The 26,604-nt window shown below is 55.3% G+C and overlaps 1 protein-coding gene across 2 annotated transcripts in view; it reads right to left on the reverse strand.

The window, feature by feature from the left end:
* The window catches only part of PDGFRB (platelet derived growth factor receptor beta), a 38,746-nt gene extending 12,599 nt beyond the window's left edge, over nucleotides 1-26,147 (reverse strand). The window contains exons 1-11 of one of the 2 annotated variants that reach the window (XM_068536193.1): nucleotides 25,731-26,147; nucleotides 9,633-9,678; nucleotides 8,190-8,513; nucleotides 7,395-7,661; nucleotides 6,548-6,675; nucleotides 6,261-6,432; nucleotides 5,525-5,717; nucleotides 4,702-4,817; nucleotides 3,248-3,371; nucleotides 2,603-2,814; nucleotides 84-178 (exon numbers count right to left, since the gene is read on the reverse strand). In XM_068536193.1, the coding sequence (XP_068392294.1) occupies nucleotides 84-178; nucleotides 2,603-2,814; nucleotides 3,248-3,371; nucleotides 4,702-4,817; nucleotides 5,525-5,717; nucleotides 6,261-6,432; nucleotides 6,548-6,675; nucleotides 7,395-7,661; nucleotides 8,190-8,513; nucleotides 9,633-9,672 (1,671 nt within the window). In that variant the 5' untranslated portion in view covers nucleotides 9,673-9,678; nucleotides 25,731-26,147. Of the gene's footprint in view, nucleotides 1-83; nucleotides 179-2,602; nucleotides 2,815-3,247; nucleotides 3,372-4,701; nucleotides 4,818-5,524; nucleotides 5,718-6,260; nucleotides 6,433-6,547; nucleotides 6,676-7,360; nucleotides 7,662-8,189; nucleotides 8,514-9,632; nucleotides 9,679-25,730 lie in introns of those variants that run through there. The other variant, XM_068536194.1, reaches the window with a different exon arrangement.
* Nucleotides 26,148-26,604: the final 457 nt, after the last annotated feature.

Raw genomic sequence — 26,604 nt, forward strand, 5'->3', positions numbered from 1 at the left:
CCTCCAGCAATAGGGGATGGCAGGGGGGTCCATGCAAAAAATGGTGTGCCAGTCTGCACCCATCAGGCAAGGGTGGGGCTTACCTTCTGCCAGAGCATGATGAGGATGATGAGGGAGATGATCGTGAGGACCACCAAGGCCAGGATTGCCGAGATCACCACCACCTTGAAGGGTAGAGCTGGAAGCAGAGACGAGAGCTGCTTATGAGCAAACAGGGCATGTGGCAGCTCCCCTCCCTTCAATCAACCTCTGGCACCACAAATCTCTCTCTGCCCATCCTGACCAGAATGGAACCAGCCCCATCCCCCTTTGGCCTATGATGTCAGACCCTTAGCCTCTCCCCTCTGGGCCACACCTCCAGCCCCTTGCATAAATACCCCATGGCCTTCAGTTAACTACCCCTGGATCACTACTGGCCTCCAAATCCCTTCAGCCCTTGCCAGGGTCAGTCTGGCCTGTCTGCCACAGCTCCAGATTGGATGCAAGCTCCTGACAGCTGGGCTGTGGTTTACCTCTCCTCTGAATCCACACCCTCACTGGGGCTGTCACTGCTAGGACAGAGCCTGACTGAGAGGCCAATGGACCCAATAACTGAGCTCCCACAGCCTGAGGCATCCAGACTGCAGAAAGGAGCCGGTTTCCTCTCCCATAGTGATGGTAGTTGTAAAGTACATTGAGGTGTGGGCCAGGGAACTGGGGTAACCAAGTAGGGCCAACTCTGGGCGCCCCCCCCAAGCCCTGAGTCTCCTCTACCCCCAAAGCCTCAGCCTCTTTGCTGCACATACCCACTCCTTCCCACTCCCTCCACATCCACCCTAGCCAGACCCTCACCTCCCCTGTTCTGCCCCTCTGGCCACCCATGAAGTCCCCTGGGAACTCACTCCCTCCTCCCGTGTCACCCTCCTGCCCTTCTCTGCTCGCTAGAGAGCTCTGTCCCTCCTCCTCAGGGACTCAGACCAACATCACTCCTCTCCTCCTTTTCCCCATCCTGGGAAGGAAGCCTGCATCTTCTAGGGAGCCATCTCCAAGTAAAAAGAGGGGCCTCCATCCAGCCATGGAAATTCCCCATGGGCTGGTACATGGCTTCCCCCTCAGTGGCACACAAAAGTTTTACTTCTGCTTTGCTCAGAGCTGGTCTGCAGGTGCCCACTTGCTCATCAGGGATATGTGTGCATGTGTGGGAGTGTGGGTGAGATAATGCATTCAAACCCATCACCCATCCCGCCACAGGGCAGGGGGAGGCAGGTCTGCGTAGAGCAGTATTTGCCTGTACAAGCCCATGGACCTACCTAAGTGTAGGCATAAGTGTGTCCAAAACACCTTGTACAGCCTTCATAGCTCTGCTTGCACTGGCTTCTGCCTTCTCCTGTAGTCCCCTCCCTTACTAGTCCCCTCCCCCTTATCTCCTCCCCCAGCCCCTAAATATATACACTCTGTTCTCCAGCCAGGTTGAATTCCTTTAATTTCTCTGAACCCACTTTGCCTCTGGGCTTTTACAGAGGCTGTTCCGTCTGACCAGAGCACTATTCCTCACCAGGCTAACTCTAGTTATCTTTCAGGTATTGACCTAAAGCTTCCTTTTACCAGGACACTTTCCTGAATCCCACAGCTGGGTGTGGAGCCCCTTCTCCCTTTAGGCTTTCCCCCCAAATGCTGACCCCCACAGTGAGGTTGCCTAGTTCCTTGTCTGCCTCCTCTCTGGACCGTGGGCACTAGTAGGACAGGCAGGGCTGGGCCTTCTCCAGTGAGAAGCTGCGACCCTGTGACTATTTACTGCATGAGGAAATAGGTGCATAAATGAAGCACATGCACACAGGTCCATGCAGGCACAGGGACTGGCAGGTAGCAAAAGCATCTGGGCACTGTAGGGACTGCTCATACGGATAAGAGTTATGCATGGATGTGTACCTGCTAACAGACATGCATGGCACAGCAAGCATATATGTACGGGGACTGGGTTGCACAGTTTTACAAAAAGGTGTGCTGCATCTCCACGCTCACAGACGTGCACTATGCCAGTGTGCACACGTGCACGGGAGTTGTACATTGTCTGCACACTTGCATGGGGATTGTACACCTGCATGTACACGCCTACAGACGTACACACGTGGGTTTATATACCTGCCCGGGGATTGCGGTGCTCATGTACATGGTTTACAAACATACCCTCAGTGGGTTTACACCCATAAACATGCTTGTGTACATGCTTACAGACACACGCTCTAGTTTTATGCGTGTATGTGGGGATTGGGCATTCTTCATTACATGCTTTACAAATCTATACTTGCAGGGTTTGCACCCATGTCCAGGGATCAGGCATGCTCGTGTACACAGCTTAGGACATACATACAGTGTACATACAAAAGAAGATAGCACTGTTCATTGTCATGGTTTATACACACACACTCGTGGATGTACACATGTGTGACAATATTGTGTTGCTGTGCAAATGCCTGGGAAGATACACCCACAATGCTCCCAAATGCCGTGGCCCTGAATGCTGACTTTAGCCTGCTGTGGGCACACAGGCACAGTTCCAAGTACAGCAGGGTTGAGGTGGGGGTGAGGGGTCGTCAGGGGCTATGGAGGATGGAGGACTCACAATGTGGCACCACGGTGACCTCCTGAACGTCTTGGCCCAGGAGGTTGTGCAGCGTGCAGCGCACTGACAGCGGCTGATCCACACGGCGCAGCCGCAGTGTGCTCACCACCTCGAACTCCTGCTCCTCTGCCCAGTATGTCACGTTCGTCTCCAGCAGGCTCTCCTCCTCGGAACTGTTCCCCAGCGGCGTGGGAGGCAGCTCCAGCGGACACCTGCCGGAGAACCAGCCAGGTCGGCTTCCAATCCCTTGCTTCCCTATGCGGGTGGGAAAACTGAGGCCAAAAGCAGGTAGAGCCACGAGGTGGTGGTGGAAGGAAGCTGGGCGCGTCCAGTTCCTTTTTCCCACTGCCTGGTCCTGAGCTGGCTCCTCCTGTGATCCCTCAACTGACCAGCAGGGGCGCTCCTACCCCAGAATTGAGAACCTGGATTGCAAAATCCACTCCCTTCCTTTGACCCTCAGGGTCAAGGTAAGGAAAGGAGACAATTTAGGTCATGCAGAGCATCTCCAAGAAGCCACATCTTCTAGGATATGGCTCTAGCCTGGAACAGTGTTCCCAGAGGAAGGTGTTGGACTAGATGACCTTCATTGGGTTCTTCCAGTCAGCTATGGGTACCCTGGGAGACCCTGGCCCAGGGTCTGCTCACCTTTTGAGGTCGCTGCAGGTAGACCAGCTGAGGTGTGGCTGGGGCATGCCCCGGCCACGACAGCGGACTGTCTGCTCCCCACTGGCAGGGTGGTTCTCGCTCAGCTCCAGCACGCGGACAGGCACTGCAGGGAGAGGGGCACGGGCCAGGAGGTGGAGAGGTCAGGATAGACAGTCAGTAAGAAAGGCCCTCGGGGAGGACCTGGTCCGAGTCTCCCTTGGGGGGAGGGGAGCTTCAGACTGCAGGTGAACATTAAATACCAGGAATCACCATGTGAAAACTGACAGATTCCCCTTCTGGGTACTTCAAAGGGAAAATCTCAGTAGGGTGCTAGTCTGTCTTTAACACCTCTCTGAGATTTGCTAATCTTCCCTTTTAACAAAGAGAGGGCAGGCCTCAGGATCAGAGCCCTGGACCGGCAAGAACATGGAGTTAGAATTTAATAGCACTGTTTTGTTTTCTCAGAGTTTATTTTAGTGGCTGCTTTATATTTATGACATGTGATGCTGATTTTCCATCTACAGTGGAGAAGTTCACTTTTCATTCAAAATAAATTTATTTTTAGAAAGTCAATTCACAAAACATTAAGTCATAATCGTGTCATTTCTCTGCTCAAAATCCTGCAGTGGCTCTTCATTTCAGTCACAGTAAAAGCCAAAGTCCATACAAGCACCCAGGAAGGCCTACACGATCTACCCTCTCCTGTGCCCTCAACTGCCCCGTCTCTGCTCTGACCTCATCTCCCACCGCTCGCCCCTTCACTCTGTTCTGGCTACACAAGGCTTTCTGCGTTGCTCCTGCTTTTGCACTGCCTGGTGTGCCCTTTCCCCAAATAGCCACTTGGCTAATGCCCTCACCTTCTTCAAGTCTTCACACAAATGGCATCTCCATGCAGCCAGTCTTGATCATGCTATTTGAAATGGTAACTCTCCCCACTCCCCTGCCCCCAGGACTCTCTACCCTCCTTACCCAGCTTTTCTGTTTGTTTGTTTTCTTTCACAGCACTTGTTACCTTCTAACCTTGTACATGGTTTGCTGTTTTTTCCCCCTACTTCTGAATGTTTATCTTCCCCGCGCTGGGATGCAAGCTCCACAATGGCAGGGCTTCAAGAACCTTGAATGGACTGGCATATTGTAGTTGCTCAATAAATATCTAATTAGTAGTATAAATGGTGTGTGAGAAGGAAAAATCATGCCACTGGGATGTGAATGCCTGAGGTTTTGGAAACACCAATCTAGCCCAAGGACCTTCTCATAAAGCTGGGGAAACTGAGGCCCAGAGAGGGGATGTGCACACAGCAGTGCTCAGTGTCAGAGCCTGGCCTAGAACCCAGCCTCCTGAGTCCTGGACTCTCTCTTCTCCTCCTCCTGTGGGTGGATGGACAGTGGCGGAATGGCGAGAGAATGGGGGTGGGAGGGTCAGGGGAAGGAAAGCAGGGTGGAAGGCTCCTCACCGTTGACCTGCAGCTGGAAGGAGAGCTGGGCTTCAGCATCCTCATGGAAGGCCCGCATGGTGTAGCGGCCAGCCTCAGCCACCTTCACCCGCACCAGTGTCAGTTCTGACACATACCTGATGAGGAGGACAGGCCAGGAGACCCAGCTGTCAGAGCTGGAAGAACTCCTACAGCCCCCACCTTCCTTGTAAAGACAGAAAAACAAGGTCCAGGGAGTGGAAGGGGAGTGCTAAGGTCACATGGGTATCAGCAGCAGTGCCAGGACTTTTGAATCCCCACCCATAGGCAGCTCCAGTGAGCCGAGAGGGAGGGTTAGGACGGATGGGGTGGGGGGCGTGGTGGAGGGGAAGCACCATCTCCATCCGTCCACATCTCATCCCTTTCAGAAAGGCCTGACACTGCTTTATCCTAACATGCAGCACCTCAGTTCAGCCTGCTCATCTCCAGCCTCAGGGCCACCATTCTTGCATAGGTGGCAGTGGCCTGCCTGGCACCCTCTTCTCCAGTCATCCTGCCTTTTTCTCCGTGGCTGCTTCCTGCTGACTCCACCCATCACAAGGACAACTAAACATCTGGGTGATCGTATGACCAGCGTCCGTTTTCCCCTCTAGACAGGAAACTCTAGGAAGGCTGGAACTGTCTGTTCTGGTCTATGCAGCATCCCCAGTGCCTGGCACAGGCCCCTGGTAGGGCGCCTGGCATGTAGTAGGCTCTCAGGAAAGATGGGCCTCGATAGGTTTGCCAAGTAGCTTAAGGCTGTGGGCTGCCTGCCGGCTGCAGAGAATAATAACTTCAAGAATGAAGAGGACAGGCAGCTGCTCACCGGGTCTCAGACACATTGCGCGTAGACAGCGCAACCTCGCCGGCGCCGGAGTCACCCAGGGTCCGGTTGTCCTTGAACCACATGACAGTGGGCGGCGGGTAGGCCTCGAACACCACCTGCAGTGTCCGGCTGCGGTGAAGCTCCGCGAATTGTACAGGGTCCAGCCCTCCCAGCAGCCGTACGTAACCGCTCTCTGCAAGGGGCGGCCGTCAGGGGCGGGGCTATGCCCGGCCTCCAATGGGGCTGCACCTCCTGGGGGCGGGGCCTCAGGCTTTAGGAACTGAACCAGCGATGGAGTTACCAGAGTTGGGGTTCAGGTTGGGACTGTGATGGACTGGAGCAGGAGCCGAATTGGGGGCTGATATTGGTTTGGGGGCTGGATTCAAGATTGGGACTGGGGTTGTAGTGCCCTTTGGTGTGTTCTGTCTCAGGATTGTGGTGGAGATAAGTTACAGCCTGGCTGAATTTGGGGATGGGGCTGCCTGGGCCAGGGATGGCAGCTGGGATTTAGAAATCGGGTTGGGGCTCGGGTTCTGGCTAGGTGGGAAGTCTAGGTTGGGATTAGGATTGGATTGGGGGCTGGTACTGTGCTTTGGTTTTGGTTTATCCTGAAAATGGGGCTTTGGTTGGCACTAAGGCTGAGATGGATTAGAACACGGCTGACAGTACCCCAGGGCTGTGACAAGGTCTGGGTCCAGTTCAGACTGAGGGCTGGGGGTAAGCCTAAGGCACACACCGACCACGGTGACATTGATGGCCTTTTCATCTCGATGGTCGCTCACACTTTCTGATACATTGCAGATGTAGGTCCCTGAGTCTCCCAGCTCGGCGCTGGGGATGTGCAGGATAGAACGTATGTGGGGCATTTCAAAGAGGAAGTCGGTCACTGGCTCCACCAGCCGCCCACTCTGTAGGGAAAGTTGGGGCAAGCCACCCACATCAGGAAAGGTCCAAGAAGTCAGGCTACAAGCTGAAATATCCATCCCTGCCTGTCCCTTCCTCCAACCCGTGGCCCGGCATTACCTCCATGCGTGGGTATGTCCACTCAAAGTTGACCACCTCATTCCCAGTCACAATGCACATGATGGTGATGTTCTCCCCCTGGCGGACCACAGTCTGCACCGCATTCACTGAGACGTTGATGGATGACACTGGTGGAAAGAGACTGGCTTAGGGCTGAGGAAGTCACCCCCCAGCCACCAGCACATCCGTTTAGGGATGGGGTGGGGGTCCAGAGAGGGAAGGGATAACTGGTGTGGAAGATTCACTCTTTCAACAAATATTTATTAAATACCTACTATTCTAGGCACTGGGGCTTTAGCAGGAAACACAACAGACAAAATTCCTGTCCTCACGAAGCTGACATTCTAGAAGGGGTAACAATTTTGAAATCAAAGTACTCTCTGGGCATCTGAGTACAGAAGAAATTTATTGAGCACAACCACATACTCTCCATCTTCTGTTTTATTTAATCTTCACAATAATCCCACTAGGTAAGCAGTCAGTATTATCCCCATTTTACAGAGGAAGAAGCAGACTCAGAGAGATTATGTGTCTTGTGCAAAGTCACTCAGATGGGGAGTGGCAGAGCTGGGATTCAAACCCCACCGGTTCAAAGCCTGTGTCTTTGCCCACTGCAGTATACAGCTCAGCTCCACCACTAATGCTTCCTGTGACCTTGGACATACTCCATCCTCTTTCTGAGCCTCAGTTTTCTCATCTGTAAAATGGGGCAACACACCTGCCTTCCAAGGCTGTAGTGAGAATTCAGTGAAAAATGGAATTGCACACTGTATTATCCAAAAAGGTCTGTACCTCTGTGGAGGTCATACTTGCCTCTGCTGAGCACCAGGCCAGAAAGGGGGCTCACCCTGGAGGCTGTAGACATAGTAGGCGTCCGAATCCACCTCCCTGTCCCCGATGGTGGTTTTGCAGACGTAGGTCTTGTCCTCAAAGGTACCAGAGAAGCCACGTTGGTGGTCATAGGCGATGGGCAGCGGGACATCCACCTTCTTCTCATGCAACGTCACCACCAGTCTCGGATCCGTCACTCGGCATGGAATTGTGGTCTCAGTTATTTCCGTGAGAAAGATGAATAGTTCCTCGGGGTCAACCGGGAGGAAGCCCACAGTGGGATCTGCCATAGGTGAAGCCAAGAATATGAGTCAGAGGAGCTGGGTTTCTGGCTATGCCCTGATTTGCTCTGTTACCTTGAACAGGTCTCTTTCTCTCTCTGGGCCTCAGTCTACCCACTACAGAATAAACATGCTCGCAGAGGTCCCTTCTAGCTTTAGCATTTGATATGGACAGCAGTGGCCTGAGAAAGAAGATAACTTGTAAGTTGAAGGGCAGCTGGTACCTGGAGCTTGGAGAATGGGGAAAATGAGATGTGGAGGCCAAGAGGGTGCGTACTGGAACCAGCTGAGAATGCAGAGTTCTTAGGAACCAGGAATGGGGTGGGCTGGCAGGGAGCAGACAAATATTCAGAGCAAGGGGTGGGAGTGAACATACTCCTGGACTGAACCAGGCTGGATTCCCTGATTCATCTGCATTTCTGAGACAGCTGTGTTTCACCATATCAGTAAGGCACTTTCTGAGCTTCCCCCAGATGCCTGCAGTTGAGAAGAGGAATAAGGGAGTGAGTACACAGGCCGGGGGCCCTCACCTGGCACAAAGATGTAGAGCCGTTTTCGCTCAATGGCCTCCAGCCCGTGGGAGCCTTTGTAGGTACAAAAGTATTCTCCTGTGTCTAGCCCAGTGACATTGGTCAGTGTCAGCACGCTGGAGAAGGTGCCGTCCTGGGTCATGGTCATTTCCTGCGGGGGCGTCTGGGACATCCGTTCCCACACCACTGGAGCTGGACCCGAGCAGGTCAGAACAAAGGTGCTGGAGAGATTGAGGACAAGCTCTGGCCCCGGGGGTGTGATGACCAGGCCGCAGGAGGCCTGTGGTCCCAGCAACAACAGCAAGGGCAGCAACAGCACCTGGCCTTTGGGAGAGGAGGCATCAGACATCAGGGCACAAGAGCATCAGCACCTCTCCCCACAGCTGACCCTGAAGAACACACCTCCCTAATCCATAGAGAATACAGACTGGAACCCATGGCTCTGAGACCTGCTTGCCCAGGGCCTGGTCTCCAGGGACTCCTTCTGGCCTCCTGGCCTCTTGATCTCAGTGCCTAGAGACCCCCAGCCTTGGAGTCCTTCTGCAGTGCAGCTTTCAGGCTGCAGGCATGTTCTCTCGAAGGCATCAGGAAATCCTCGGGAAGCAATTCCCAGGCCTCCAGTTCCTGCATTACTTCCCAGGTCACTTTCTGAGCCTCTTCCCTGCAGCTGCCCCAGATGTCCAGGTTCTGCCCCAAAGCCCAGAGATGGCCCTGCTTGGGGAAGTGGTGGCCAAGGTAGTCCAGAGTGAGGCAGACTGGGGCACGAAAGATACTGAGGCCCCTGGAGGCTGAAGGGGACTGGGGATCAGGGGATGTCAAGTGATTTGTTTCCCCTCCCCTTGCTGACACCCCCCGGGGAAGGATTCTGTAAGCCTCGCCCTCCCTACCCTGGCCCACTTCAGCAGGGAACATGAGGTGAAAATAAGCACCCACTTAGACGGGTGGGTGCTCAGCCAGTGGGTCAGTCATCTTTGAGTGGGCCTTTGGCTGGTCACTGATTGCCTGGTCAGCATTGATTGCCTGGAGAAGCACACCCAGACTTGGGAGCTTACAGCCAATGAGGGGTCCAGGCAGGGAAGGGGAGTCCCCCACTGGAACCAGACTGGCCGGACTAGCACCAACGAGTGCCGACAAGAGATGGGAGACCACGGTGACTGTTGGGGAATGGGGTGGGGACTGCTGGTGAGGGGACATGCGGTGTGGAGGGCCAAGCCGAGGATTTGAGCTGATGTCTCTGGACAGGCAGAGGTCAACTGAGGCCTCTGAGCTGAGGGGTGGGCAGTGGAAAGAGGCCTCCACTGAGAGCAAGTGGAAAGGCAGGGAACTGAAGGTCAAGAGCAGAGCAGTGCCCGGGCCCTGGTGCTGGCATGCACCACCCCGCCAGCTCCAGGTCCTACTTGGTGGCTCCCCAGGGCCTTCTACCCCTGCCCCGAGTCTACCTACCTTTGAGGACAGGAGCTTGCATGGCACTCGGAGGCCGCATGGTATCCTGCAGAGTTAAACAGGGGTCAGGGCCCAGAGTAGCCAGAGGCAGCGCCAGGGCCCATCTTTGCCTGGGTCCTGCAGAGCAAGCCCCAGCCTGAGCCACCCAGCCTCTGGATCCCTCGGGCTAAAGTCAAAGGCTACTCATAGCCCCCACCAAGAGGGCACTCATGCCCAGGGAGCTCCCTCCCTTGTGCCGGGCCCCTTCACAGGGTGCCTGGACCCTGCTGTGGCTCTGCCTCTACCTCCCTGATGGCCTTGGCTGAGCCCCCTGCTTCTCCCTGGGCCTTGGTTTCTCTGTATGCGTGTGGGGGGTGGGTCTCCGGCTGGATGGTGTCCAGGGGCCCGCCAGCTCTAACAGCCTGTCCTCCGGGTGACAGTTCCAATACCAGGCTCTTATCTGCCAGGACAAATATTTGGGAAAGTGTGATGAAAGGCCTAGGGGAGAAGGAGGGGGTAAGCCAGAACCCAGAGAACTCCCACAGCTCCACAAGCACAACAGGAAATGGAGGCGGCGTTGGGGAGGGAAGCGGGGGCTGTGGAATGTGGGGGGCACCCCCCCGCACTGGCCCCCTTTACTCAGCCCCAAGCTGCCCAGGGAGGCCCAGGAGGGAGGGGCCGGGGGCTGGGCCCAGGGGAGGCCACCCCGCACAGCACGGCTTCGGCGGTCCTTGGAAACTGTTGAATCCAAAGCCCCCACCCACACCTCCAGGGTCCAGATGGGGAGAGTGAGGCTCTGAGAGGGGAAGAAGTTTGCCCGAGGCTACACAGCGGCGCTTGTCCTGGAGGGAGACAAAGGGACTGGAATGATAGAGGTAGAAAGACAAAGACACCGAGAGACAGAGAGAAAGGAAGCACCCGGTGACGGAGGCAGAGGGAGACAGAAGCAGGGACATGGAGAGAGATGGATCGCACTGCGTGTGTCTTTGCCCTACCCGTGCCCTTGGCAGCCCCATCCGAGGGTCCAAAATAACCATCAATAGCCAGGCTTGCAAAGGTCTGACTGCAGGATCAACAGGAAGGCCAGAAGTGGGTGGGGGTCATAGAGCAAGAAATGTGGGAGAGACCAGGTGACAAGGCGACCGGGAGAGTGGGGCTCCCGCCTTCCCTGAGTGGCTGCCCTGCCTGGCCCGGCTCCTAGGGCCACACACCGATTGCTCCCACTCCACTCTCATCTCACCCCTTTCAGTCCCCATTCCAGGGCTGGGATCTGGGTTTGAGCCCCAGAAGGGCTACCTCCTGCACCGTCACTGTCTCAGTGGCCTCAGTCTCCAGCTCTCAAAATGGGACGATGGCAAGTATACCACTTACAGGGCTGCATTTACACGTTAGTCATGGGACACAGGCAAGGGCCCTGGCTTGGGGATCGCCGGTCTCAGCTCTGCCCAGCACCCTAAGAAGCTCCCTGAATGAATCTGCTCTCCTCCTCCTCGTTCTCCCCATCCCTTCAGACCAGCCTGCCTGAGGATCCCCTCTCCCAGTTGCTTTAGACTCAAAGCCCAGCCAATGTGAGGCCTCCTCCACAGTGCCCTCCTCTCCCATCCCTCCTGCCCCAGCCCTCCAGCTGGATGCCAGGCCTCTTCCAGCAGGAGGGAGCAGCGCCGTGGCGGAGCCAGCATCCACCACAGAGGCCTATCTGTCCCTTGGTGGGTACCCCTCTGGATCCCCCCTTCCTACCAGAGATCTCAGCCAAAGAAAATCGTTAGCAGCGGAGGCTGGGGGAGGGGGTCATTTCAGCCTCCCTGCCCCTCCGCTCCTGGCCTCCCTGGCTGGCCACACTGTTTATTATTCTAAAGGAGGAATTTGGTCGGCTGGCCTGGAGATGGGAGGTCACGGCAACTAGGACTGGCCTGGCTCTGGAAGGCTGCGGGCTGGGCCCCTGGGCGGGCAAGCGGCCTCCCCCACCACCCCCGACCCTGGCTCCTCTCCTGCTAGGCCTGGTGCTAAGGGGGCTTAGAGTCCCTGAGACTCTGAGCTGGGAGGGGCCTTCTTGAACGGGCAGCACAGGCCCAGAGACAGACAGAGTCATGGCCCAGTCACACAGCAAAAAGACAGAATCAGGCTGCAGGGAGAGGATGGGCTGGGCAAAGGAGCTCAGGGAGAGTGCAGCCACCTTCGGGAGAGTATGGACACCCAGGGATCTTGGACTGGCTTCTCTCTTTATGAAATGAGCATTTCACATGGGGCTTCAGACCTACTCTGAGACTGAGTGTGTCTCCAGCCCTCTCTGGGACTCAGTTTCCCCATCCACACAGGGAGAGGTTTGGATGGGTCATCTCAAAGAGCCATCCTGCTCTAAAACTGCCAGAGAGAAGATTCTAGTCACTATTATTCCTGCCAGGGTGGTTTGGGGACATGGGGACTGATGAGAGGAAGGGCAACATTCCTGAGGCTGACGTAGACTGAGAATCCATAACCCATCTCATTCCATGGATTCAATCCCCTGACCATTTGGTCCCAGATTTGCTGCGTGTACTTTGACAAGTTGCTTCCGTCTCTGAACTTCAGTCTTTCAGATGACTTCCAGACAAATAAACGGGTGATGTGGACACTCAGGAGGTGGCAGGGGGAAGCGTGGTGTGGGGGCCACAGGCCGGTGGACTGGGAAGAACCAGAGCGGGGCTTGGGACATGACCTCCTGGGCCATCTTGGATATTTCCCTGACACCCCCAGTTGTCCATCCAATGCATTATAGACTTCTATGCTTCCCAGGGGCTGCTGTATTTCCAGCCGACCCCAGAGGGGCCCAGGTGGCTGATATGGGGGTGGAGGACTTGCCTGTGACCACTGCCCTTCTTCAGGGGCAGGGCTGCGCTCCAAGGAGGAACCACCTGGGACAAGGCGGGTGTCATAGTCAGGGAGGAGGCATCCCCCTTCCTGCCACACTCTCCTGCCTGGGGAGGCCCTTGGAGCAGAGAGAGGGAGGGGACCCTCAGAGATCCCCCCCTTTGCACATGAGGCGAGTTCTCGTGATTCCTCCTATTTTGGCCAGGTTGGGGGTACAGAGGTCCAAAGATGAGGTAATTGCCCAGCTCCTCACAGTGAGTCAGAGGGACCCCCCACTTGGTCCAGGGGAGAACCCCAAGTGAGCAGAGGACCCCAAGCCCAGGAGAGCAAGCGTGCTTGAGGAGTCATTGTCAGAGCCCCAGCCTTCTCTCCTTCCTGCTCATACAAGCTTCCACTCCTTTCCCACCGCCTTAATCTAAATAAATCCAGTCCATCTTGGCCACATCCGCTAGCAGCAGCTTCCCTCCCTCGGGGTCCCGAGGCTCCCACGACACAGGCAGGCTGGGGGCGGGGGTGTGCTGCATGGCTGCCAGTGGGGGAGGCTTGCACACGGAGAGCACGTGCACACACAGCACAGGCTACTGCCTACGCGCTCGTTCACACACTGCTCTGAAACACACCCGTGTGCAGGGGGCCCTGTGTGTGCCCAGCCCTCACGTCGGCACCAGACACGTGCACGCCCACACATGCACGCACGCAGCTCCACGGCGCCCAGACTGCAGCCTCTGTGCTCTCCCACGTGCCCGTGTGAGGTGTGCACATGCGCGGCAAGTCACACGTATACCCGGCACAAGCAAAGCTGTGCACATACAACACGCACAGAGCATGTGCACACGGTACCCCAAACTCACCTGAACACACATGCACATGCGGGCACAGACAAGCCACAGATCCAACACGTGTTGTGTACTTACTGTGCCAGGTGCCGTTCTGAGCACTTGACACAGATCTACTCACTTGTTCCTCAGACAACACTATGAGGTAGATACAAGGATCGTCCCATTTTAGATGGGGAAACTGAGGCAGAGAGAGCTTATGGAAGTTGCCTAGGAACACAGAGCAGAGATTGAGCCAAGGCGGACTGCTCTGCCACCATTACTCTGTTTACTGGGTTTGGCTGGGCTGAGGCCAGCGGGGACTGATGGAAACAGACCGGACTGAGGTTTATCCAGCCCAGAATGACAGGACTTGGTGATCTGATGTAGGGGGGCTGGAGACAGAGGTATCCTAAATGAGCCCCACCCCTATTTCTGGCTTAGAGTACTAGGGGGCAGGAGTGTGTGTGTGCTGGAGGCACAATACCATTTTCTGAGATGAGAATGTGGTGGAGTAGAAGGGTTGGGTGCTGGCACTGAGCTGGTTTAGAATTTGGAGGGGCTGTGCATATCTGAGTGGACAGAGGGACACTCAGTCTGGAGGTGCGGAACAGGCTGGGCAGAAATAGCAGTGAAATGGGGATGGGAGGAAGCCCTGCTTCAGGGAGAAGCGGGTGCTTGAGGCCAGCAGTCTTGGGCCAGGGATGCTCTGAATAAACAAGATGCCAGAGGGAGGAGGAGGCCCGGCCGTGGGGTCAGAGTCTTGGAATGTCAGAGCTCCGAGGCCCTCAGGGACCAGCTATCTGATCCAACCCCCTTACCGTGCCCCACTGTACAGATGGGGGAACTGAGGCTTGGAAAAGGACAGGGATAGGTCTCAGTGTTTTGACCTAGGCAATCCTGGGCTCAGTTGGCCAATGGGGCGCTGAAGCACACCTGACTGGGCAGCCCCTGCCTCCAGCCCCGGCTCAGACGTGAGGCTGGCGGCTCAGGGCCTAGGGTTCAAACCACAGCTGCTGCTCCCTCCCTCCCCACAGCATACCAACCCCCCCTTGCCACACACAGACCTTTATATCACCTTCCCTGCATCGTCCCAGCCTGGCGGGGATTGGAAACAGACTCAGAGGAGGTGACTTGCTAAGTTGCTGGCAGAAGGGGGACACAGACTCCGGTCTCCTGCCCGGTGGTCTAGTCCTCTCTCCTCCACGCCACAGACACTTCACAGCCCCTGACACAAATTTCGGGGACAGATCCCTGGCTGAGAGTAAGGGATGTGGGTTCTAGCTCAGCTCTGTCACCTGCTTATATGGTCCTGCCCCTCTCTGAGCCTCAGTTTCCCCATCTGTACACAGGGTGGGCAGGGCTGTCCTAGGAACACTTCTGGGGCTGACATGGTGTGACTCTCAGGACCCTGCTCTGGAAGAAGCTGTGCTGAGTTAGAACGCTAGGGTGGGGGTGGGGTGCGGGGGAGGGGCCCTAGCCAGGATGTCATGACTCAGCTCGAAGAAGGCAGCCAGCTCCAGTCCTGGGCGTGTGTAGGGGCAAGAGGCATCTGGAGCCGGAGACTGAGTCTTCCCGTCAGCGGTTGGGAAAGTACAAGAGTGATGGCAGAGAGTGTGGCCCATGTGGGCTTACCCCAAGTGGGCTGAGTTATAGGTACAATCTTGCAACACAGGTAGGGGAACCCCATCCTGGGAGCCAGGAAGGAGAGCAGTTTCCGTTGGCTTGGGAGATAGTTACGGGCAGCGGATAGAAAGCTGGGAAGGGGCTGAGGCTATGCGGCTCCCACCTACCCCTCTCCATCCTATGCCCCTTCTGCCGCTAAAGGTTCAGCACTCCACCCTACACACTGAATCTCCCCACAGACCTCAGGATCACATGGAGGTCAGAGAGGGTGAGCAACCTGCCCCAAATCACACAGCGATGCAGCTTGATCACCCAGGCCCAACTCTCTGCCATGCTGCTTCTAGACCCAGAGGACCTTCCTGCTTTCCAGGTACCTATGAGGTCTCCCAAACAAAGCAGCAGAAATCAGCTAAGTTGGGGCCTGGCATGGGATCCAGCTGTTCTGGAAGTCCAAGTGAGTGGAAGAACAGTGCTAGTTCCATGGACCGTCAATCTGATGCCCCTACCCCTGCCCCCTCCAGCAGAAACTTGGTGGCCTCTGCCTGCCCCATTGTACCAGCCCCTCCCCTATCACCTCCAGTCTGTCCCCTCCTGCCTGTTCTCACACGCTAACCAGAGGAACATTTCTGAAATCCCCATCTGACCATGTCCTTCCCTGGCACCTCCATGGCTCTCCATCCACCCTAAGTAGAGGCCAGCTTCTTAGCCCAGCCTTTAAGACCCTTCAAGCCCTGGCCCTGCTGACAGATGGCTCATCATGACAGAGGGGGGAGGATGCTGTCCTCCCAGCTCCCCAGGGGCCCAAGTGAGGCCCCCATGCTCTCGTCACTCATTCTGTGCTCCTCTCCCCAGGAGGCCTCCCCAGGGACACAATGGAAAGAAATGACCTATTTTCTGGAAGTTCAAAATAAGATGAAACATCTGTCTGGATCGGAGTCAGGCTGATAAAGAACGGGCTGATCCCCACGTCCGAGCCCCCGCTCCTGCGGCACACCCCCTCACCCGCACTTGGGGGTAGGGGGAGCAGGCTGAGCTACTTGGAACAGTTCATGGGAAAGCGCTCAGTGTGTGCCTCGTGGCCGCTGGGGGCCCAGGGGAGGGGGCCTGGGTCCCCACATGGGCTGGGAAGCGGCCCTGAGAAGGAGGTCAGGGAGGGAGGGAGGGAGGGAGGCCCACTGCACACGCCTGTCCACCCGCCTGCAGAGCAAACACGGCTTGCCTCCCCCGGCGCCTCGCTGGCCTCCCTGTCCATCCCCATGGCCACTCCCTGGCCCATATGGCCTGGCTCTGCCCAGGCCCAGTGATCCCTGGACTAGAGTCCTCTGGATCCCAGCTAGGCCCCAGTGGCCCCTTCAAAAAGGAACAAGGACTTAGAAGGCCTTGAAAATCACAACAAGAAGAAGAATAACTACCCATGATTTAGTTCTTATCACCCAAAGCCTGGGCTAAGGCCTGAATGTGAATGATCTCAGAACAATCCATGACATCAGTGTTGCTTCCACATTTTACACACGAGGAAAGCAAGGCACAGAGAGGTCAAACCGTTTGCCCAACGATTTCACTAGTACTGGAGCTGGTGCTCGATCCTGGGCAGACTGACAGCACACAGGCTCAACACTCATGTGACAGCCTCTCTCAGGCAGGAGGCAAAGATGTCAAGCTTGTGGCTGGCACACAGTACGAGCTCAATATACAATTCACCAGGTTTATTCTTTCACCCTCTGTTTTCCAACCTCTCCTTCAGTCTCCTTTAGCCAGGTGAACCTGGCAGGATAGGTGGGGAGAAAGTCACACCATCTTTCACAGAGCCCTATAATCTTAGGGCTGGGAGGGGCTGTAAGTACTCCCAATTCACATCTCCCCCACCCTCTCTGCAAACAAAGGGGTTGTCCAGCCTCCAATTGCACACCTCCCACGATAGGGATCTCACTACCTCACCCGCAGCCCATTCCATTCTTGGACAGCCCAGGATCCTCAGACATCAGACTATTTGAAAATTTTTATTCCATTGAGCACAATCTGTCTCATCATATCCTCTACCCATTGGTCCTGCTTCCATTCACCAATGCCAATGCCCCCCACCCTGCAACAAGGACGTTTTTTCTTCCCATTCATTTTTCTGATGCTCCACAATCTGAAAACAAACAAAAGCCCTCACTAATTCAGAGCTAGGCACTCTGCTAAATGAGATGACCTGGGGATTTTGTTTTATCCTCACAGCAATCCTGTGAGGAGGATACAATCATTATTCCCATTTCACAGAGGGGGAAACTAAGTCTCAGAGAGGTATGGCAACTTGCCCAAGGTCACACAGCCAATAAGTAATAAGCCAATGATAAGCTGGGATGCAAACTCGGGCCCATCTGACTCCAAACCTGTATTCTTAACTGCTCTGCTAGACTGCCTAGCTTCTGCCCAGAAACAGGTCTGATCACAGAGAAACACCCCCACATGGGTTCACCCTAATGGGGTCCACACTGAACCCAGGCTCTCAGGGATGCGGGATCCTCAGAGGTTACAGTCCTGTCCCTCCCTCACTGAGGGGCAGAGTGAGCAAGGGATCTACCCCAGCTCACCCAGGAATTTGGAAGTCAAGTGAGGGTAGAACTCAGAACCTTTCTGCGACGTCACTGCAGAGTCTGAGGGTCAGCGTCTAGGCTGAGGAGAGGAGTCCCTGCTGAGGACAGCCTGGGTCTGGCAGAGGCAGTGCCCAAGCAGGTCTCTGGTCTACCATGAGGCCTGTCCCAGACGCCCCTGAGAAAGGGCATCCCGGCAGTCAGGCTAGGTGCGTGGTCAGTTCTGCCACAGGCCTGCTGCGCTCAGGGTCCAGGCCTGCCCCTGCTGAAGCTCCAGCACCCCTTCCACTGTTCACAGAGGGCCTGGGGGCCTCTGTAGCTGCAGAGTTCCAGGCCTCCACCATCCCTCGGCTGCCCTCCCTGAAGCCCGCCCTCCGCAGCCAACCCCCAGAGTCTCATCTCCAGCCGGTGCCATGGCAACGGGGAGCGTCAGGCCCTGGCAGCCAGAGGAGCCCCTGAGAGGGGTCCCAGGCTGAGGCTGGGGAGGGGGGCGCAGCAGGCGCAGACAAGCAAACCTTCTGTTCCCCTGGCTGCTGCCAGCCCGAGATCAGCCCTGGGCCGGGTTGGGGGCCACACATAGAATGGTTCTCAGAGCCAAGTGGGCAGGGGGCAGGCCTCGGCCGTTCAGACTGACCCACCAGCACGCGGCCTTCCCCCAGCAGCCCAGAGCCCGCACATCGGGCAGGGCAGCTAGCTAAGGAGAACCTGCCGCTAATTGCTGCCAATTACGGAGCATTGAGATTCCCCTCAGAGCCCTCCTGGGCAGCAGAGCCAGAGGGGAGAAAACGCCCACGTTTCACTCCCCTCTGGCTTTCCCAGCATCTGTTCTTTCACCCCTTCCTCCAGTCGCTCACCCCGAGTCTCCCACTTAACTGTTACTCAGCCTCCCTGTGCCTCGGGTTTCCCATCTGTAAGTCAGGGTTCGTCATCGAGTTGTCAAGGCCTTTGAATGAGTTAACACAAGGAAAATACTCAGAGCTGGGCCTGGCGCACAGCCCTCAGCCAAGTCAGTGGCCACGTGACTGTTCTTCATTCACTCACGGGAGAATAAGTCACTCACTCATTCACTCACTCGCTGGCCTTGAGACCCCGCTAGGCTAAGCTTGTCAGCAAAGGATGCGTGTGGGAAATGGGGTGATGGGAAAGCCAGGAAGGGTAGATGCACTTGTTATTGGTATTGTCAGCAGGCTCAGCTTGGGTGGGGTGAGGTCTCCTCCTGGTGCACTCAAGGATTTAAAGGCCAACCCAGGGCCAGAACCCAAGTCTAAAGACTCCCAGTCCACTGTCTGCCAACCAGCTCTTTCTTCTACCTTTGTCTTGGCCTCTTAGTTTGATTTTTCACAAATGAGGAAACCCATCTAACAATTTGGGGGATGCCTTCAAGTTCCTCATATGGGATTAGGCTTACAGTAGGTGCTCAATAGATGCTTACCCAGCATGAGAGATCAAATGGCTGTGTAGAGTCAGCTCTTCTGGTCCTCAGCTGCCCCCTAAAAACTCAGCATTCCCTGGGCTGGGAAACTGGGATAGGCAGGCGATGGTGACCCTTCCCCTCCAGGGAGGTGATGGGACGGGCTGGTGAGGGGGCAGCACAGACATATGGGACCCTGATGCCAGCAGGCTGTGCCTGACGCCTCCCGGGGCAGTGAAAGCACATGGAGGGGCTCAGCCAGGCCAGGGGCTGCAGTTCCAGCTAGAAGCCACTTAATCCAGGTCAAAGTCCCACTTCTACTACCTCATAAACATGTGACCTCTCTGAGTTTAACTTCCCTGAGTCCCAATTTTCTGGAAAACAGCAAAAGAGATATCCTTTTCCATTGCTGTGAGGGTTAGAGATGATGATGAAAGGCTCCTGACGTATAACAGGTGCTCAGTAAATGGTATTATGATTATAGGACGATTTCAAGGCGGGAGAGGGTGGCCTTGAGTTGGGTTCTCTGGTGGACGATGCCAGGGAAGGGTATTCCACAGAAGCTCTGCATGAGCAGTTAGGGAAGGGGGAGATCGCGAGGCATCCGGGTGGTGGTGGCAGAGAGAGATCTGTTAGGCTAGAAACTGGGGCTCTTCAGCAAAGAGGCAGGGGATGGGCAGAGAAGAAGGGCAGAGGCCACTCTGGGAAAAGTTTGGGGTACTCAGTAAGGACTTGGGCTCTGCCCTGGAGGCACTGGGATGCCAACTTGTCAGGGTATTGACAGTGAGAGTAGGAGGCTAGCTGCTGGCTGGGCAGTGACAATGGTGCAACTCCAAGCCCTTATGGGGATGGGGGGCCTCCACAAAGGAGAGTGACAGGAGTAGGTTGGCATTTTGTGGGAGGGCGTGGATTAGAATGGGACAGTGGGGGCAGCGAGACCAGTCTCAGGGATGAAGCCATCTCAAACCCAGCCTGAACTCCCTGGCAGGACCAGCTATATAATCTGCGGGGCCGAGTGCAAAATATAAAGGCAGGGACCCTTGTTAAAAAACTATTCAGCATTTCAAGGTAATGCTAGGCCCTTCTAAGCGTGGAGCCCGCTGTGACTGCACATGCTGAATGCTCATGAAGTCACCCCTGTTCCCTGGACTAAAGGGGAGGCCATCTGTCTGTCCATCCATCCATCCATCCATGCAGGCATCCACCAACCTGTTTATCTATCTCTCCATACACTTATTTATCACTCTTTCATTATCCATTCAGCAGAAAGGCCCCAGCCTGGGGGCTGATAAGGACACAAATACAGTTAAGACAGGAGTAGCCCACGGTCCACTGAGTCACACCTGAGCCTTTACCTTTAGGGCTTCAGTGACAGGTTTGTAAATCTGAGCCCTGCCCTCTGGGGCTGACTCTGGAACTTCCCCCCCACCATCCATGACCACTTAGGCTCAGCCTCAGGAGTGGAGAAGCTAGAAGAGGGCGTGTCACAGCCCTTATGATTCCACTTCCCAGGACAGAAGGTAACCAGGGCAGCAACAACATGTGAAATAGCCACACAAAGGCTGGCAGGAGCTCTCAGGGGCTAAGAACAGAGCTGGATGGAACCTCTGGGGTCACTGAGCTGTCCCCTTGCCCCCCACCCCATCACTTTATGTAAAAGGAAATTATGGCCAGAATGGAGAAGTGATGTAACCAAAGGCTCCATGGTCCACAAGAGGGGTTCCCATCCCTCGTCGGGATGGTGTTGCTCCTTTTCAGCCAAAACTCTGCCCTGTGGCCTCACCCCGGGGAGAGCCGGAGCCCAAGCCCTGGACCACAGAGGTGGATGGTGAAGATTCAGCACATGCGCTGGCACAGAGGAAAGTCCAGACCTGCAGGCCGGGTCCTGGGCTCAGTGCTATCACTGACAACCTGTAGGACCTGAGGCACATCCGTCCTCTTCTCTGGACCTCAGTTTCCCGTGCATACAGTAAGGAAGTTGAACACAGTGATCCCCATGGTCCTTTTCACTTCTGACCTTCAGGAACTATCTGACCCCCCTGGCCCTGCTGCCCCTACCTCCCAAGCGACAACCCTTTCCATCACAGGGCAGAGAAGCTGGTACCTCTGGCAGATGAAAGGTTTTGGACACCTGAGACATTAAATAGCTCTGATCTGAAGTGAGGAGAAGAGAGGGTACTAATGCAGTTAAAGCAATACACTTTGATTTTCAACCTCCTGCACTAGGCTGGGCTGGGGCATCCCAGAAAGCATCTGGGAAAGGCGGATCCTGGGGCCACAGCCTGGGGGGTTCAGGAAGCTCTTTTGCTTGAGGGTTCTGGGCCTGAAGTCTTGGGAGGGGCTTCTACACTGGAAACATTAGTGTGTGAATTCCACACTCCTCCCATTAGAGGTGGGTCTCTGCATCCATTCATTCCCTTGCCTCTGGAACCCATCATTCATTCATCTACCATGGGCCAAAGCCTTGCTTCCTTTTGAAATCAGAGCCTATGAAGTTCGAAAATCAGCAAAGGGTCACAGCATCCACACACACCCCCTCACAGGCACTCCTCCTGACCCTCCTTCCTCAGTATCTCAGGAAAATAGGGCTGTGGGCGCTGGGAAAACACGACCTCAGAGCTCCCCAAGAAACTGAGTGCACTAACAGGCCGCTCTGATTGTCAGAATGTTCCTCCTCCTTGTTATAGGGCACCATTTTCCATTAGCGGTCATCGATCCTGACCACTTTCTGTAATGTGTAGAAAAAGGGTAAGAAAAAACCCTTTCACTGTGAAGTTAAATATGCATGATCCCTGAGTACACAACAGAGCTTGTGCAGCTGCCAATCTGGGCTGGCGTGGCTTGGAATCCTGGAATTGTTTTAGGTCTGGAAGGAGCTCAGAGATCATCTTGTTCAACCTCCTTGTTTTACTGATGGGAAAACTGAGACCCAGAGAGGGACTGACTCACCCACAGTCACACAGGATGGGTTCCTGGGTCTGATGACCACCTCTGGAGCTCTGAGGGGCACCACAGCCGAGACCCAGACCCCACTCAGCCTCTCGATCGTGGACTCTGGAGTCAAAAACACCCGGTTTAAATCCTGGCTCCATCACATCCTGGCTGTGGGACTTTGGGCAACTGACTTAACCTCTTAACCTCTCTGGGCATTTCTTCATCTGTAAAATGGAGAGCTTATATCCACTCCTCGAGGTGGTTTGCGATGATTAAATTAGATCAGCAAATATTTATTAAGCACTCACTGAATGCCAGGCCTGTTCCAAGCGCTAAGGAATACAGCAGTGGACTTGATGGTAATGGATGTAAAGCACAATGAAAGTGCTCAGAGAGGGCTGGTCCCAGTTCTGTCATCCTGCACACATGGCTTCCCAGCTGAGGCGTTACAAGCTCTGAAGCTGGGGAGACATGGTGGAGGGTTGCGGGAGCTGTGGAAAACAGGGCAGGAAGATCTCCCCCTTCCAAGGGTCCACTGCCTGCAGGGTTCTGAACCACGTGCAAGAAATGGGGTGAGGGGGTACATTTCAGGAATGTCTGGGGCCCCTCTCATTCCTCCCTCCCTCCTCACCACTCAGTAGCCTGTCCTAGCAAAGCACCCAGAGTCCCCTCCAGAGTCCCCTCCTTCAACCTAGAAGGCAGCTGGTCTCAGAGCCAGACTGTGCCTGGAGGATAGAGTTGAGCCTTTAGCACACCCATGGTGCCCAGGTCCCTTCCCTTTTGTGGGCATAGCACTTCACGAGGTGCAGACTAATTTCACAGCCAGGTCGTCCCGTGCAGGAGGCGGGGACAGCAGCTGCTCTCTCTTAGCCTTCGGCATTAAGTCCAGCCCCAGGAGATACAGGAACTGTGCTAAGCACCTTATCTGTATTATTACTATGTGGACCCCACATCCCACCCTACTGCTTACAGAGGAGGGGCCTGATGCCCAGAGAGGCAGAGCGCTAGCCCAGGGTCACACAGTCAGCCAGAGCCAAGGGGGGCTCATCAGATGCCCAAACCTGGTGTTGTTTACCCACCGTGCCCACTGCCTTCCAGATGCGGAGGCAGCAAGAAAGAGGACGTGGGGGCCTGAGGTTGGCCACACAGTGGATTTGAGTCGAGCCAGGACCAGCGCTGGGTCTCCTGACTCTGAATCCATGGTGCTTTCCGCTGCCCCACATCTGTGGGCAATTAGAAGTCTCAGCTCTTCTTCCCACAGAGGAGGGAGGGCTGCCCGTTCACCACTGAAGGGAGGGGACTCACCAGATGGTCTCCTTCCTCACTCAGGACCAAGCCAGGGCCCGGGTGGACCCGGGAGCAGATCAGGCCTGAAGCTAATCTTTCTGCTGGAGAAAGTGCTGGAGCCAGGAGCAGGCTCTGTGGGAGGATGGAGACTCTCCGCTCTGACCAGGAGCTCCCTGGGAGCAAGGGGGTTAAGTCTTTGGTTTCAGGCAGACCTCGGCCTAAATACCAACTCTACCAACTAACTGTGTGACCCTGGGAAAGTCACTTAGCTTCTCTGAGCCTTGTTTTCCTTGTCTTCAAAACAGGGGTAAGACAATAGCTAGGACATGGAAGCAACCTAAATGTCCATCGACAGATGAAAGGATAAAGAAAATATAGCACATACGTACAACGGAATATTACTCAGCCATAAAAAGAAACGAAATTGAGTTATTTGTAGTGAGGCGGATGGACCTAGAGTCTGTCATACAGAGTGAAGTAAGTCAGAAAGAAAAAAACAAATACCGTATGCTAACACATGTATATGGAATCAAAAAAAAAAAATGTTCTGAAGAACCTAAGGGCAGAACAGGAATAAAGACGCAGATGTAGAGAATGGACTTGAGGACACGGGGAAGGGGAAGGGGAAGCTGGGACGAAGTGAGAGAGTGACATGGACATATATACACTACCAAATGTAAAATAGATGGTTAGTGGGAAGCAACTGCATGGCACAGGGAGATCAGCTCCGTGCTTTGTGTCCACCTAGAGGGGTGGGATAGGGAGGGTGGGAGGGAGACGCAAGAGGGAGGGGATATGGAGATATATGTATACGTATAGCTGATTCACTTTGTTATACAGCAGAAACTAACACACCATTGTAAACCAATTATACTCCAATAAAGATGTTAAAAAAACCAAAACAAAACAGGGGTAAGAATAATACCGATTCCAAAAACCTGTTGTGGGGATTATAAGGCGTACGAGGTTCCAGGCTCTGGGCCCAGCACAGGGTAAGCACTCCATGATGGTGACCAACATGGTCTGCATGTCCCCAAGTGCTGTGGATTCAGGGCCCTGATGCTTGGAGGCAGGGGAGGACTGCCTGATTTCAGAAGATCTCGTTAGAGGCCTCTGTGCACTTTGGGATCACAGAGGCAGGGGCACTCTCCCCCTTGACATATAGGAAAATGTCTGGAGGACACACATAAGGTTCTGGAAAGGCACCTGAAGGAAGACAAGAGGTCTGGGTTCTGGGCTCACCCTTGGGAACACAAGGTCTTCAGTCAATCCCTCCTCCCCTTCACAACCACATTTTCTCAGCCCCACTGGCCTCCTGGGAACACTGGGGCCAGAACACAAGATGGGGAAGGCTGGGGCCCAAACAACCTCTGATGTGTAAACAGAACACGAACAGAAAGAGAGTGTCAAGCAACAAGGCTCCATGATGACGGGCATGGTAAGCTCTTGGAAGACTAGAAGAACCCTGGAAGGCTGCCTGGAGGAGGTAGAATAGGGAGGGTCCTTGAAGGAAAAGGGAAAGTGGTAAGGAAGGGCATGCACACTGGCAGGATCATGAACATTCCTTCCGGGAATCCTGGGATCTGACCGGCAGGAACACAAAGCCCAAGTCTGGCGTGATGGGGCAGGGAGGTTACTATCTCCCTGAGCTCTGCCACCTACTAGCTGTGTGGTACAGTTTTGTGGCTGCTGTGAGCCTCAGTTTCTTCACTCGTAAACTGGGTATAAAATCAGTCCCTGCCTCTGGATTTGCTGGTGAGCGTTACCTGAGATCATGCTTACAAAACACTCCACATGGTCCTGGCATGCAGTAAGTGTCAATCAGTGGCAGCCGCTATTAGGAGTTTGGGCTTTCTATAGGCACCTTCTACTAGGGAGACTCACAGAAGGAATCAGATTCATATTTTAAGATGGAGCGGAGAAGCGGGGAGACAGTGAGGAGGCCTGAGCAGCTGCCTGGGACCAGAGGAAAGGGCCCAGCAGCCAACACCCCTTCTTCACAGAGGGGCCCCAGATCCCAAATCCCCAGCCCAGGCTGCATGACTGTGACTGTTAGGACGGGCCTGCCATGGCCCCCTCGCCTTCGCACTTTCCCAGCCGCTGGGGGTTTGGAAGGACATCTTAGGAATCTGGAAAATTTGCAAATCCATTTAAATCCTGAGAGGTTGCCTGGCGGCCGACTGGCCTAGAGCCAGACAGATTCTTAGGGACAAGGCTTGGGCCCAGGGACAAGAGGCAGTGGATCTGAGGTCCCCGTTCCCTGCTAGGTCCTCTTGCCATGTACCCTGCTGGCCATCTCTCAATTCCCCTCTCACACTCCTCCCAGCTCTCCCCGCCACCCCCCAACAGGCGGTGTTTTGCTTTGGAGGCCCCCCCCTACCCTGCTCGGCACCCAGAAACCTGTGGGATTTGTTTGATGAGGGCAGGGGGCACCCACCCCAGAAGCAGCCTGAGCAGGAGAGAGCTGGCTCCTCCAGCCCTGATGTCGCCGACAGCCTCCCGGCCTCCTCCCATCTGGTTTGGTTAAAAATATTTTCCATTTTTTGACCTACCCAAGAAGGCGCAGTCTGGGACAAGGGGACAGGACAAGGGGCTGGGGTTCCCTCCTCTTCCCAGCACTTACCTTGCTGCTGATGCCTTCTGAAGTGTGGGCAAGGTCCTGGGCGCTGGGCTGTCACCCCCTCCAGGAAGACCTCCTCACTGCCTACCCTCTCCTGTTATCAGAAAGACTTTGCTGGACCCGAAATTGGGCAGCGGCAGGGTAGGAGGGCAGTGAGGACCTTTGCAGGCTCCCAGAGCCTCAGGAGAATGGAGGGAGTGAGGGGCTACGGGGGTGAGGAGTGGCCTCACTCCCAAAGCATCCCTCTGGAGGAGCAGGGCTGCCAGGAGGGGCAGCCCTGGATCTGTCTGTCTGTATGGCTCGGCACAGGCTGCTGCCTGGTGCCGCTGGTCAGAGGGGCCCGGGCGCTCTCCTCCTAGTCCCTCCTTCTCTCCAGCTCCAGACTGGGCGGGCAGGGACTGTGGGCTGCTGGCAGCCCCAGGAGCTCACACCACCGTGGGCTTCCCTGCCCCCCCCCCCACTTTGGGGGAAAGGCTGCAGGGCGGCCTCTGATTGGCTCAGCTGGGGGAAGGGGGGCTGGGGGCGGGGAGGGTGGACGCGTGCGTCTGTTTTCAATTTTAGTTCCCCCTCCCTCTTTCTTTTCCCCCAAGTTTCTTGTTTTTCTTCCTCTTTTCCCTCTGCTTGCTCCCTCCCGTAGCCTGCTCACTCAGGATGTGAGGAGATGTTTAGAAATTCCGCAGCCCACGCCAGCCAGCCGCTGAGTCACTTTTATTAAAGAGTGGCCTGGCCCCACTCACCTGATGCCTGTCTCGGGTGGCAGACTCTCCTTGCCGTAGCACCTGGGGCTGGGCCCCTTCTCTGTGCCTTAGCTTTCCCATCTGTAAAAGGAGCTTTGATAACCTATCCGGTTGATTCCATCGACATTCATTCCTTAAAC

Source organism: Eschrichtius robustus, chromosome 2, assembly GCF_028021215.1.
Source record: "Eschrichtius robustus isolate mEscRob2 chromosome 2, mEscRob2.pri, whole genome shotgun sequence".
Classification (NCBI taxonomy): domain Eukaryota; kingdom Metazoa; phylum Chordata; class Mammalia; order Artiodactyla; family Eschrichtiidae; genus Eschrichtius; species Eschrichtius robustus.